The sequence below is a fragment of the Nicotiana tabacum genome, chromosome 12 (genome assembly GCF_000715075.1).
Source record: "Nicotiana tabacum cultivar K326 chromosome 12, ASM71507v2, whole genome shotgun sequence".
Taxonomy (NCBI): Eukaryota; Viridiplantae; Streptophyta; class Magnoliopsida; order Solanales; family Solanaceae; genus Nicotiana; species Nicotiana tabacum.
In genome coordinates, this window is record NC_134091.1 from 28,488,249 (window position 1) to 28,501,250 (window position 13,002).

Genomic DNA, 13,002 nt, shown 5'->3' on the forward strand with positions numbered 1-13,002 from the left:
GAGTGAATGTTTCGAACTTTCAAACTCAAAATAATGTAGCCCTTAGGCGTAATGGTTGAGTGAGTGCTTGCTCGAGCTCGTAATAAAAGTAGCCTGTAGGCTTAATAGTCGAGTGAATGTTTCGAACTTTTGAACTCGAAATAATGTAGCCCGTAGGCGTAATGGTCGAGCGAGCGCTTGCTCGAACTCGTAATAAAAGTAGCTCATAGGCTTAATAGTCGAGTGAATCTTAATTGTGGTTGCACAATAAATCTCAAGTCATAGTACATGTGGTCATGTTTTGCGCTTATGTTCGGGCCAATCTACATGAGCATAGTTCATTTTGACCATTTTGGCTCTTACAATTTTTCCTGTTGGAACCCTATTATTGTGAAATGACTTTCTTGCATCTGAACTTGATGTATTTGAGGGCCTTATGCCCCTCCGGTATTCAAGGTCGATTGGAAAGAGGCCTCGGATACTGTTAAAAGTGCAGCACGATCGGATACTCTTAAAAGTACAGCACGATCGGTGATTGCCTCATTAAAAAAAACCTTGTCAAAAAACCCATTTGGGATAAAACTGGTCTAAGGAAAAAGAGTGCAACACGTGCCTTTAGGCGAAAGATCCACCTCAGTTCTTGTTCGAACTTCTGCAAGGGTCAGTTAAATGAATATTGAAAGGTCGTACCTTAGCAGTAGTACCGTTTTAGATGTGATACATTCCAACTCCTTGATAGCTGTTTGTCGTTTATGATGCCGAGCCTGTATGATCCCTTTCCGACATTCTCGAGCACCTGATATGGTCCTTCCCAATTCGGTCCTAATTTTCCTTCGTTTGGGTTCCGGGTATTGACGGTGACTTTTCTTAACACTAAGTCCCCGGGCTTGAAATGGCGAAGCTTAGTTCTTCGATTATAATACCTTTCGATTCGTTGCTTTTGGGCGGCCAATCGGACGGGGGTAGTTTCTCGTCCTTCGTCCGATAATTCAAGGCTGGTGTTCATAGCCTCGTTATTTGATTCTTCCGTCATGAATCGAAATCTGGGACTAGGTTCACCGACTTCGACTGGTATCAATGCTTCGGAACCATATACTAAGGAGAATGGGGTCGCCCCCGTACTGGATTTTGATGTTGTCCGGTATGCCCAAAGGACTTTGAGCAGAATTTCTCTCCATTTTCCCTTAGCGTCGTTCAACCTCTTCTTCAAGTTTTGAAGAATAGTCTTGTTTGTTGATTCAGCCTGTCCGTTCCCACTGGGGTGGTACGGTGTTGATAGTATCCTTCTTATTTTGTGATCTTCAAAGAATTTTGTGACTTTGCTGCCAATGAATTGCTTCCTATTGTCGCATACTATTTCGGCGGGTATCCCGAATCGGCATATGATATGATTCCAAATGAAGTCTATAACTTCTTTCTCCCTTATTTTCTCGAACGCCTGCGCTTCAACCCATTTAGAAAAATAGTCAGTCATAAATAAAATAAATTTGGCTTTACCTGGGGTCGATGGCAGGGGGCCGACGATGTCCATTCCCCCATTTCATGAACGGCCATGGGGATAGGACTGAGTGAAGTTGCTCTCCGGGTTGATGGATCATCGGCGCAAACCTTTGACATTTATAGGATCGGCATATTTATCAAAGCCGCTCTTGCTCATAAGTCCCCGAGAATTTTGCCCTCTATCAGTCTTTCGACTGTTCCGAACTGTATCACGTGCTGTACCGTTGTTTGCCCGATCTGTGACGTACAATTGATATCGGTCTCTGTTCGACCTTGGTTCTCTGTTGATCTCCCTCTGGATTTTAGTGGTTGTATGGTTCTGATGCACAGGTCCATACGGAGCTCCCAATTGATCATCCTCGACCCTGATTTTCGATTGATAACGGTTGTGTACATCTACCCAAGTTATTGTTGGGTACTCGATCAAATTTTGTTTCATCCGACGTGATGTTGTGGAACTTCGCTCGTTCAACCCTTGTGTGAAAGCTTGTACGGCCCAATCGTCTGTGACCGGTGGCAAATCCATACGTTCCATTTGAAATCGGGATACGAATTCTCTTAGCATTTCGTTACCCCTTTGTTTTACTTTGAAGAGGTCTGATTTCCTTGTTGCAACTTTTATGGCACCAGCATGTGCTTTTATGAACGAATCTGCTAACATGGCAAAAGAATCGATGGAATTTGGTAGTAAGTTGTGATACCAGATCATTTCTCCCTTTGCGAGGGTCTCCCCGAACTTTTTCAACAACACGGATTCGATCTCATCGTCTTCCAAATCGTTGCCTTTGATGGCACATGTGTAGGAGGTGACACGTTCGTTAGGATCGGTTGTGCCGTTATATTTGAGAATTTCGGGCATACGAAATTTTTTGGGGATTGGTTTTTGGGCCACGCTCGAGGGAAAAGGCTTTTGTATGAATTTTTTCGAATCAAGCCCTTTCATCATTGGCGGAGCCCCCGGGATTTGATCGACCCTAGCATTATACGTTTCCACTTTCTTGTCGTTGGCTTCGACTCGTTTTGTGAGTTCCTCGAGCAATTTAGCAATTTCAGGAGCGGTCCCCAATTCTTGCTCGTTTGATTTCACTATGGCGGGCTCCGTTCTGGGGGTGACTTCTCGAAGAAGTGGATTGGAGTTTGGCCTACTTTGCATATGAGTTTGGCTCTGCAACTGAGCTATCGCTGCTTGTTGGGCTTGTAGCATTTCGAAAATCATACGCAAGCTGACCCCGATTTCCCCATGCTGTGGGTGTCTCGGGCTACGGGTCGAGCACCGCCCTGAATGCTTCTTTCCGGTTCAGAACGCTGATTCACCTCCAGAGCTATTTGTTAATTGACATCCAATGGTACTTCGGCTCGAATTTCGGATTCTTCGATTCGAGCCTCGTTGCCATCGTCAGGTAACCTTCCGGCCCCGGGTGCCAAGTTGTTAGTTTCATCTTGAAGGCCGGCTTCAAGGTCGATAGATAGGGTCATTGCTGACTTGAAGTTGTAAGCTGGAGTGTACTGTAAATTTATATCAAACAATCACTGTTACCCTTAGTCCCACGGTGGGCGCCAAACTGTTTACTCGAAAAATCGGATAACGTTAAATTTAGGTATGGTTCTAAGGATACGCAAATTTCTTTGATACAAAAATAACAATACTGGTAAATTGAATAAGTTGAGACGAAACAAGCACAAAGAAACCTCAATGTGTCTGAGAAAAGGATGTGTTTATTGCCGTATCCCTTTAGCTTACAAGGATGCTCCCTTTTATAATAGAGGGTCATTGCTTTATCTATAACAACATAATAAAATAATGCATATAGTGGAGGACCCATGATGATTTGTCTCTTCCTCAGTTCTCGCCAAGATTCTCTCCCTTGGTGCGGTTGTAACGGCTCTTGTCTCGGAGCTTGATACTGGCTCGAGCTCGGTATTAGATCGAGCCCCCGGTCTTGGTTCGAGCTCGATTCTGCCTTGGGGCATCGATATTCGGGGCGAGTGTTGGTCGGTCTAGGCATCTTCGATGAACTACGAATTGTCTCGTAGTTCGATTTGGATATGGGCTCGACAATGATACCGAGTCTTGTCGTTGATCGGTCTATTGGCTCGAAGCTCGACGTCCCTACTTCGAAATTCGACAGAGCTCATCATGTAGATATCCTTCGATCGAAACGTCGTCGTCTCGACTGGTCTTTATGACTGAGGATCGGTTTTGACCGTACACATTATGAAAGATTAACCAAAAAGAAAAAATGGAGGATTCAAACAACTAACAAATTCTTCGGAACGTAGCACGATTATGTAAAATTAACAAAAATGAGAGAGTATCATTTGCTCATGCAGATCAAATTTACAGCATAACAATAACAGAATTTCAACTGTGTATAAGAAGTAGAAAGCGAGAATGATTTTACCAAAGAGGAAATGGAAACAGAAACGGAAAGAGAGAATTCTGGATGGTTCGTATCTGAAAAATCACATTCGGGATGCGATTCATAAGTCGCATTCAAGAAATACGGTTTATAAGTTGCATTTTGTAAATATAATTTATAATTCATCTTTCGCAAATGCAAGTTATAAGTCGCACAAGGTAAATGTCCGATGATTTATAGCGATCTATAAGTCGCATTCGGTATAAACGTAAGCCACATTCTTTGGGATTTTTAAGTTTCGCCGCATTGCTGAAATACAATTTATAAGTGGAATTTCTAAAATGCAATTAGGTTAGCTAACATAAACAGCATGTAAATCGTTCAAACAAGCATTTTGCACATTTTATAGTTTATTTTGGGCGATATTCCAGAGTGGAAGTTGACAAGGTTAGTCAATTGCTGAAGAATACCTTATCCTACCATAAAGCAATATGGAAAAGGAAGTTTAAAAGGCAACTATAAAACATAATCACATGACTCGTATTACCGATCTGTTCACATACTAATTTTTGTTCAGCACTTAAAATGTACAAACTGCTAGTCCATAACATACATAGACTCTAGATACACCACATAAATTATAATTAAGAAGGATGAACATCAATTATCTTTACATAATAATCAACAGCAAATTCGCCCTAAGGTCCGATTCAAGCAGATGGATAAGACGCTTGCATAGCAATTCCACAGAGTCCTTCCTCAGTATCAACATCTCTTTGCATTCTTATGTATCCATTCTCACCCCAACTTGTTCCCCATGAATTTTTCACTAACCAATATTTAGTTCCATCACCAATTTTTCCATAACCAACCGCTGTAACACCATGATCTAACTCAGTTCCACATTTTCCGGTGAAAACACCGCTTGAATAAAATTGGAAATCTGAACCGCTAGCATCAATAGCAACGGATATTGGTTGGTTGGCAACTGCTTTTAGCAAAGCGGATTCACTATTGTCTGGAACGTCTTCATAACCTGTGATCTTAGCTGCATGGTTGGACTCTTTACCAGTTTTGCAAGTAGCATCAGTTCCCTCATATGGGTAATTGGATTCAGTAGTAAGCCCATTGTTCTTGATTATGAATTTAAAAGCATCATCCATAAGACCTCCTTCACATCCCATATCTGACCTTGTGTCACAATCCACTAGTTCTTGCTCCGATAAAGAGATTAATTTACCCGTCTTGATCTTGTTTATTCCTTCTGTAGCAGCAACAGCAGAAAATGCCCAGCAACATCCTACATTACATTATATTAGTAATCCACATTCATTAAAATGATCGATGTTATGAACGAAAATGTTTAGTTTGTTTTAGCTTACCGCATTGTCCTTGGTCCTTAATTCCAGTAACAGCGCCTTTCGTTCTCCAATCCATAGTAGCTGGAGCAGTCACATTTTCATACTTAAATGATGTGGATTTCGACAATTGTTGATGTGAATACATTTTGTATCCATTGCGGCTGGCTTTGAATTCTTCATTGCTCAAATCAGCAAACTCATTAATGCCTAAAATATAAGGTCGAGTCCCAGCTTTGTTGACAAATTCAATATACTCAACATTATCCTTGAATATTTTGAATCTTTTTGCCTTTTCTATATCATCTTTGTAAACCCGTCCAAAGCGACTCATCCACTGCTTGTGTTTCTGGAAAATCGAAGCTTCATACAAGTCTCGAGATGTGGCTTGAGAAACAAACATTTCCAACACTAGGAGAGCTCCAAAAGCAACCTTCCAATTGAATGTCAAGCTGGCCATTTTAGTTTTCACAACCTGATATCTTCTATTATCGTTGTTGAATGTTGCGGATGAAATATTACATAGAGGGAGCAATGAATTTATACTACGTACTGAGCCGTAGTTCTGTTATGGATTGGTAACACAAGTTCTATTTTTCAATTGAATTCCTTAGAAAGCCCGGCAAGTTAAGAATGATTGTGACAATCAAGATACACATCGTTCACGTTGCTCTGCTTCTGCAAATGATATAAACTAATAAAACTTTCTGATACATGTTTTTTTTAAGGGTCCATAGTCTTGGAATTATTATAGGAAGCTGATTCATAGTCCCATGGCACAGTTTTATGATATAGTAATAGAGTAACTGATCATTACGTTGTCCTATTCGGAAATTACTTCTCTTTTGGCCTTCAATGTGATGGGGAAAGAGGAACCAAAAAACAGGCGATCACCACAGTTTGCCCCTGAAGATACATAAAGAATTAGTCTTCTCGACCGATATGATCATCTTTGTTCTATTATTTTTAGAAAATGAAAGGAAATAATGCAAAAGCAACAGTACCAATTAAATGTAAATCAGTGTGTTGATCATAGTCTATGTTTGTGTTTTTATAGCAATATCACTATATGAATTGCATCACTGTGGTTCGATTTCTCTGCTTATTATCTACATTTTCTCTTTTTTTACACTGAAGGCTGAAATTAAGGGTGACATGGGCCGGTCCAAACGGTCCCGATCCCGGGCCGGTCCCAATTTAAACGGGCCAAACGGTTCCGATCCTGGTAGTCTTTTTGTAGGAACTGGCCCGGGATCGGGCCCACGAATTAATGGTCCCGGGCTAAACGGTCCCGGACCGCGGGCTAAGTGGGCTTAAATGGACCCAACCGATTTTTTTTTAAATTTTTTTTATAGAAATTAGAGAAAAATAGATGTTAATAAAAATATCTAAAATAATTTCTTGTAAATTTTATTTTAGAATTGTTACCTAAATTTTTTAATTCAAATTTAAAGATAAAAATACTGTAAAGAGATATTCAAAGCAATGCGTTATAATTTTATTATAGCATTAAAAAAATATGGCAATATCTTTCTTAGTCTTCCTCCCCCCTATGGAATGAGCACAACAAGATGATAATACCACCATTTAGAAGAAAAGGAAACTAATCAAAGATATGCCAAAATACATGTTACTTAATACATACTAATTTTTGTTCATACAAGTTACATGGTATCTCTTACAAGATTCATAAATCCATTAAGATCGAAGAAATTTTCATTGGTGGTGGCGGAAAAGAAGCTTGGTTATCACCGCTTCCGGGCGAAGCAGAATCCTCCGCAAGTTCAACTAGCATTTCTTCGTAAGTTTCGTCTACCTCTAGTTGTGATTCAGCAAGTCCAAAATTTCTTCTTTCCGAACGGATCCAATCTCTGAAAAGTACTGATTTTTCCAAGCTCTCCCTCATAGACGCTCTATAATCACCGAGTTGAAGTCTTCTTGACTGAGAGCGTTCTCTCATGCCACTGTTGAAGCTTGAATAGTTAAAATGTCTCGTGTCGTCCTTAAAAAAACCGGAAAGTATTTTTCTTTGTCCTTCCACCATTCCAAAAGATTAAAGGAGCCGTCGGGATTCACTTCCTCAATTCCCTATGACAAATAAACTTCAAACTCATTTAGTTGTGAAAATTCACGACTAGTAGAACCTTGAGAACCCCTAAACCCCGTCCAAGCACTAAGTGCTCTTACTCTCGTAGTTTTTTTAGATGATGGAGAATCAGAAGAAGAAGAAGGAGTTGGAACATTTGGTCTAGCATGATGTAATGCAACTTGATATGCATTATAAATAGTTTGAGCATTTATTCTAATTGAGGTTATTGCTTTCGGAAGTTTAGACAACTCTTCATCTTCAAGTGCTAAACCTTTATAAACAATTTCATACCAAAATTGAGGATCTCCTAATTTCATATAAGGATTTAACAAAGCAGCAATACTATAAATAAGGGAAATAGGGAAAAAATATTTTTTAAACTATTTTCTCACAGAATCAATAGGAAGTTTATAAATTTTCCCACCCTCTGAAAAATGAGCAAACAAATTTGCAAGTTCTGCAATATAAACTAAACAATTAGAAATAGTAGGATAATATTGCCCAGAAAATTCATTTGTAGCAATATGAAATTTTTCTAAAAAGTCTACAAGCATTTTAACATTAGCCCAATCCGCATTTGTAAGGTGCTCATCACCATCACTTACATGAGCATTAAACGTTGAGTTTATGGGTTTTCTATATTCATGTGCAACAACTAAACTTTCATACATGTATTTCCATCTAGTTGGACAAGGTTTAGGAACCTTTCTTTCTCTTAGGCCAAATTCATCGCATCTTTTAAAATATTCTCTAAGTTTACTTCTACGGTTTGAATAAAAAAGCCAGTTAAGAGCCATTTTAACCTTTTCAATTTCAACATTTAAAATTCGCATACCATCACCCACAATTAAATGGTAAATATGACAAATACATCTAACATGAAAAATGTTACTAAATGCAGGACTTAGTGTAGTGGTAAGCAAGGCTACATCATTTGTGTTACTAGTAGCATTATCCATTGAAACTGACATTATTTTATCACTAATGCAAAAATATCTACAAATATCCGTAACTGTACTAGCAATAAACTGCCATGTGTGACGTGAATTAATTATTCTATAAGCAATAAGTTAAAAGTTAACTCCTTGCCACAAGTTTTACACTTAGTCTTATTTTGTGGAATTAGTTGAGTAAAAAAATGGCCAAACAATAGATGTTTCTGTCTGTTTGGTACGTTATCTAGAAAAAATAGGGGCAGTAACATGAGTATCAGATGGAGTATCATTTGGATTATCACTAGTTGGGTTAACTTCAGGAGCAAGACTAATGGGTGTATCGTCATCCGGTTGAGTTTCATCAAAATCTATTCTCTCCTCATCATTTCCATCAATAGTTGGATTAGAATAAAGAGCATTCATTAATTCATGGTCTAATTGTTCAACAACTCCAACATTATGGCAAAATTGATTCTCACTAAATTGTAATAAACTATTATCACTATCAAGAATAGCAGGTATAGGACGGATATGGAATTTGGGTCGGGGAGCCAGGGGCAGTGGAGGAGGAACAGATTGGCCACTAGATTCGCCACTCTTGGATTTTTCCTTATTTTTACCAATTTTTTTTTAAAGAAGTCATCTTAATTAATCAAATAATAGAAAATAAATAAAACAAACAAAACTATAATATTAAAAATTAAGAGTTGGAACGAGTTTACCGAATTGACGAACAACTTGTTGAAAATTGATTATCGTTGAAGACTTGGAGATTTCAATTCACCAACTTCACAATTTTTTTCACAAATTGTAACAATAAATTAAGCAATAGTAGCAATTATAGAAGAAAATTAGAGAGAGATTGAGAGAGGTTGATGATTTTGTGAGAAAAATGAAAGATTGAGAGGATATTTATAGTTTAAACTTTAAAATAGGAAAAAAATATAATTATAAAAAGTTTGGGGTTAAAATAAGTGGGGGAGGAGGGGTTAAATGGCTATTTTGTAATTTTGGCAGACCCAACGGCTATTTTTTAAATGCCCAAACTAGCAGAATATTTTTTTTAAATTTTTTACCATTGGGACCGTTTGGGCCCACCAAGACCGGTCCGGTCCCGGGCCTAGCGGTCCTAAAGTGAAGAACCGACCCAGAAGACCGGACCAGGCCCACTTAGCCGGTTCTAACTGGTTCAAGCCCGTTTAGGCCCAGAAGACCGTTTGATCCACGGTTCCGGACTGGTCCCTGTCCTGGACCGGCCCACTTACCACCCTTCGGTGAAATTGACGTAAGAAAATAAGTAAATTCAATTGGTTTGGCGGTTGCTGCAGTTGAAATTATAGCGGAGATATAGCATATTAATACAAATAATTCAAAAGCATTCAATAATTATGGAACCGCCAAACCATATACTGGAATTTGGACTTAACGCTGAAAATGCATACAATTTCACTAACCCTTACAAAATATTCTCCAGATCTCCCCTTTTTGGTATTATATGTATGTCACAACTATGTTAATCTACAATTGGACAATTTTGTCCCTGATTTATTAGCTTTATTTTTCTTACATTTTAATTAGCAAAACTAGTTTTTTGTATTTCATTATCTAAGGCATGCATTTGTCCTATCATGACATTCAATTTGGCTACGTATGATATAATCTACAGTTGGATTTGCTCCTCATGTATTCATTCTATCTTTTTTCCATCTTCACATTGAGTACACTAGCTTTTTCTTTTTATCATATGGTGAATTATTTTCTATTATCGACCTTCAGATGCATTGGTTCGTTAATACGAAATTATGATGAGTGATGATATTAAAAGGAAATGAAGTAGACCTAAAATTACATGAAAAAAATTCTCTCAAAAGACATAAATCCTTTGAAATCAGTGCGAATATAGGAAAGATCGATAAAACGTAACGAAAGAAAAATATTTATATAGGTAATACCATTTACGAAGAAATATATTTTAATTATATTAATACGGATACTTTAAGTCTCATGCTCTCTATTGGTGTTTTAGTCCTATTAGAAATTCTTATATCAGTAGCAAATATAGAGAATATCTATGTTGGCCTAAAATAATTTTTAATATATAACATGACATATGAGGATTCATATAGCAAATCTCAGCCTATTATGATACTATTAGAATTTGACTATTTTTCGACTGAAAAATTCTGACTAAAAATTGTAGTCGGCAAATTCCGACCATTTCGGTTGAAAAATAAAGAAAAAATATTAAATATTTTTTAATAATATTTCGACCATACTCCGACATAGTTGGTCACAAGGTTTTGGCGGAAAAACTCGAGAAATTTATTTGCGACCGATTCAGTCGGTAATCAAAAGTCAAAGTTATTGCCTTTTACTACATTAGTATTTTTTTCGGATTCCGTCGGAAATTTTAAAATAATTTTTTAAAGTTACTGATCGATATGGTCGGAAAACTTTTAAATATTTAAATAATTATTTTTTCAATAAACTATCAGCCAAAGTAGTCGGAAAAAATGTGCTTTTTAAAATTAAATTTATTTCCGACCGAATCGGACGAAAAATTTAATTATATCCCCAGCCCGACTCCTTTCTTCTTTTTGCTCTCTTTCTCTTTTCTTTCTCTTCTTTCCCCCTTCACTCCCTTCGCCCACTAAATCCCTTGTCGCCATCTAGGATTCATTGTCGCCATCGACTTCAAATCTGGCTGTACCACTCTTTCTCCCTCTCTCCCCCATCCCTGTCACGCGCGGCAACCTCCATTTTTAACCCCCATTTAATTTTTTTTTCCAGGTATTGTCTGTTTGTCTCTAGTAGTGTGAGTCTTCTCCGACGACTAGCATCTTCTCCGACGAGGTAAGTTGTTTCTTCATCCTTTCCCCGGCCTTGATTATTAATATATTTATCCTTTTTGTTTGTATTGTCATTAAAATTAGATTAGTTTGAATATGAAAATATTATAATTGAAATTAGGGTTGAAATAAAGAATAAATTATTCTTTAAGATTGAAAAAATATTATTTAGAGCCTTAAGTAATATTAAAATTAATCTTCTTATGAATAAAAAAATTAGAATAAGGAGTAATCTTCTTTTGAATAAAAAATTATGGTTAAAATGAAGAATGATTTATTCTTTTATATTCTTCTTCAATAGGAGTAATCTTTAATTTGTATTTTAATTTATACATGGTATAGAATTAGGAATAAAACTATTCAATCATGACTGTATTTTTACATTGTAATGTATGTATGTTATTCAATTAGTATTGAGGAGTGTTTTGAATAATTATAACATTAATTTTGATTCATCTTGCAAAGAGCTCCAATTGTATTTTATATTATTTATGTGATGTAGCTAGTATAACTTTAACAATAGTGAAGTAAATATATAAAATAATTGTAAGGTTAAAGTTTATTAAATATAATAAATTCATTGGTTTGAGATTGTATTAAGTTTTAGGTTGCTTGAATAAATTCATTGGCTTGAAATATCAAATTACACTAAAATATATAATTAAACTATTTAGATAAGTAACCTTTGAAGAATAAAATTTATTGATTAAGGCAAATAACATAAATATTTCAACTTCTAATATTCTATATGTAGATGGAATTTGGGCATCGTTGATGGATGTATAATAGGAATCATCTAAATCGTACGAGATTGCGGGATAAATTTATCGAAGGGGTTGCTAGTTTTATTGCTAAGGCAAAGACAATTGATGATTTCTTTACCGAATGGACGATTAGGTGTCCATGTGTGAAATGCAAGTGTCTTAAGTTATTGGGGCCCAATATTATTACTGTTCATTTGTATAAGAAGAGGTTTATGAAAAACTATTATGTGTGGACTATAAATGGGGAGAGTCATGCTAGTGTAGATGATGTTCATTTTCAGAACTCGTCTGGCGGTGAAGAAGGTAGTCCCATAGCGGAGAATATTAATATTGAAAATTCTAGATTTAATAAAATGATGAGGGATGCTTTTGAGATGTTCCCTGGGGCTCAATCCGAACCAAATGATGAGGCTAAGAGCTTCTTCACACAGTTAGAGGAAGCTAATTGTCTGCTTTATGAAGGCACATCGCACTCCAAGTTGTCTGTTGTAGTTAGATTACTAAGTATTAAATTGGATAATTGTATTTCTCAAGAGGGAATGGATTTTATCATCGGCCTTATGAATGAACTTAATCCGACCAAGATTGACTTGCCTAAAGATTTTTACACGGCAAAAAAATTAGTTTTCAAGTTGGGTCTTTCATTGGAAAGGATTAATTATTGTGAGAGATTTACGATTGGGTTAATACTTTGAGGATGCATGAAGGGTATGCATCAAACTTATCTAGGTGTGTTGACATGAAATAAGGAAAATTGACGTCTATGAAAAGCCACGATTGTCACATTTTCATGGAATCTTTGATGCATATTGCATTCAATGTTTGTCCTGATAGAATATGGAAGCCCATCAGAGAGATATACTTATTTTTCAAGGAGTTGTGCTCTAGCACATTGAGGGCGTAAAATCTAGTTTACATGGACAGTAACATTCGCTTAACTTTAAACAAGTTGGCAAAAAAATCTCTGCTTGATTTTTTCGATATCATGGAACATCTTCCAATTCACCTTACGCAAGAGGCATGACTGGGAGGGCCAATTCAATGTAGATGGATGTATCTCTTCGAGAAGTAATTATCTCAAATCAATTATTCTTATGTGTTTTAGTTTAATACTATTTCATCTCAAAATCGTGCTATGCAGGATGATTGACAAATATAAGCGGGCAGT

The 13,002-nt window shown here is 36.8% G+C and overlaps 1 protein-coding gene across 1 annotated transcript; it reads right to left on the bottom strand.

Moving 5' to 3' along the window:
- Positions 1 to 4,358: 4,358 nt before the first annotated feature.
- Positions 4,359 to 5,724, bottom strand: LOC107825064 (senescence-specific cysteine protease SAG39-like). Its single transcript, XM_016651901.2, has 2 exons — positions 5,222 to 5,724; positions 4,359 to 5,139 (listed from the first exon to the last, which is right to left on the bottom strand). The coding sequence occupies exons 1-2, from the start codon at positions 5,655 to 5,657 to the stop codon at positions 4,550 to 4,552; spliced, it is 1,026 nt and encodes a 341-aa protein (XP_016507387.1). The 5' UTR covers positions 5,658 to 5,724; the 3' UTR covers positions 4,359 to 4,549.
- Positions 5,725 to 13,002: the final 7,278 nt, after the last annotated feature.

Excerpts from the sequence above, each read along its gene's own strand:
- LOC107825064 (XM_016651901.2), bottom strand. The coding sequence starts at position 5,657 with ATGGCCAGCTTGACATTCAATTGGAAGGTTGCTTTTGGAGCTCTCCTA. Across the intron at positions 5,140-5,221 it reads TAAGGACCAAGGACAATGCG|GATGTTGCTGGGCATTTTCT; the intron begins GTAAGCTAAAAC and ends AATGTAATGTAG.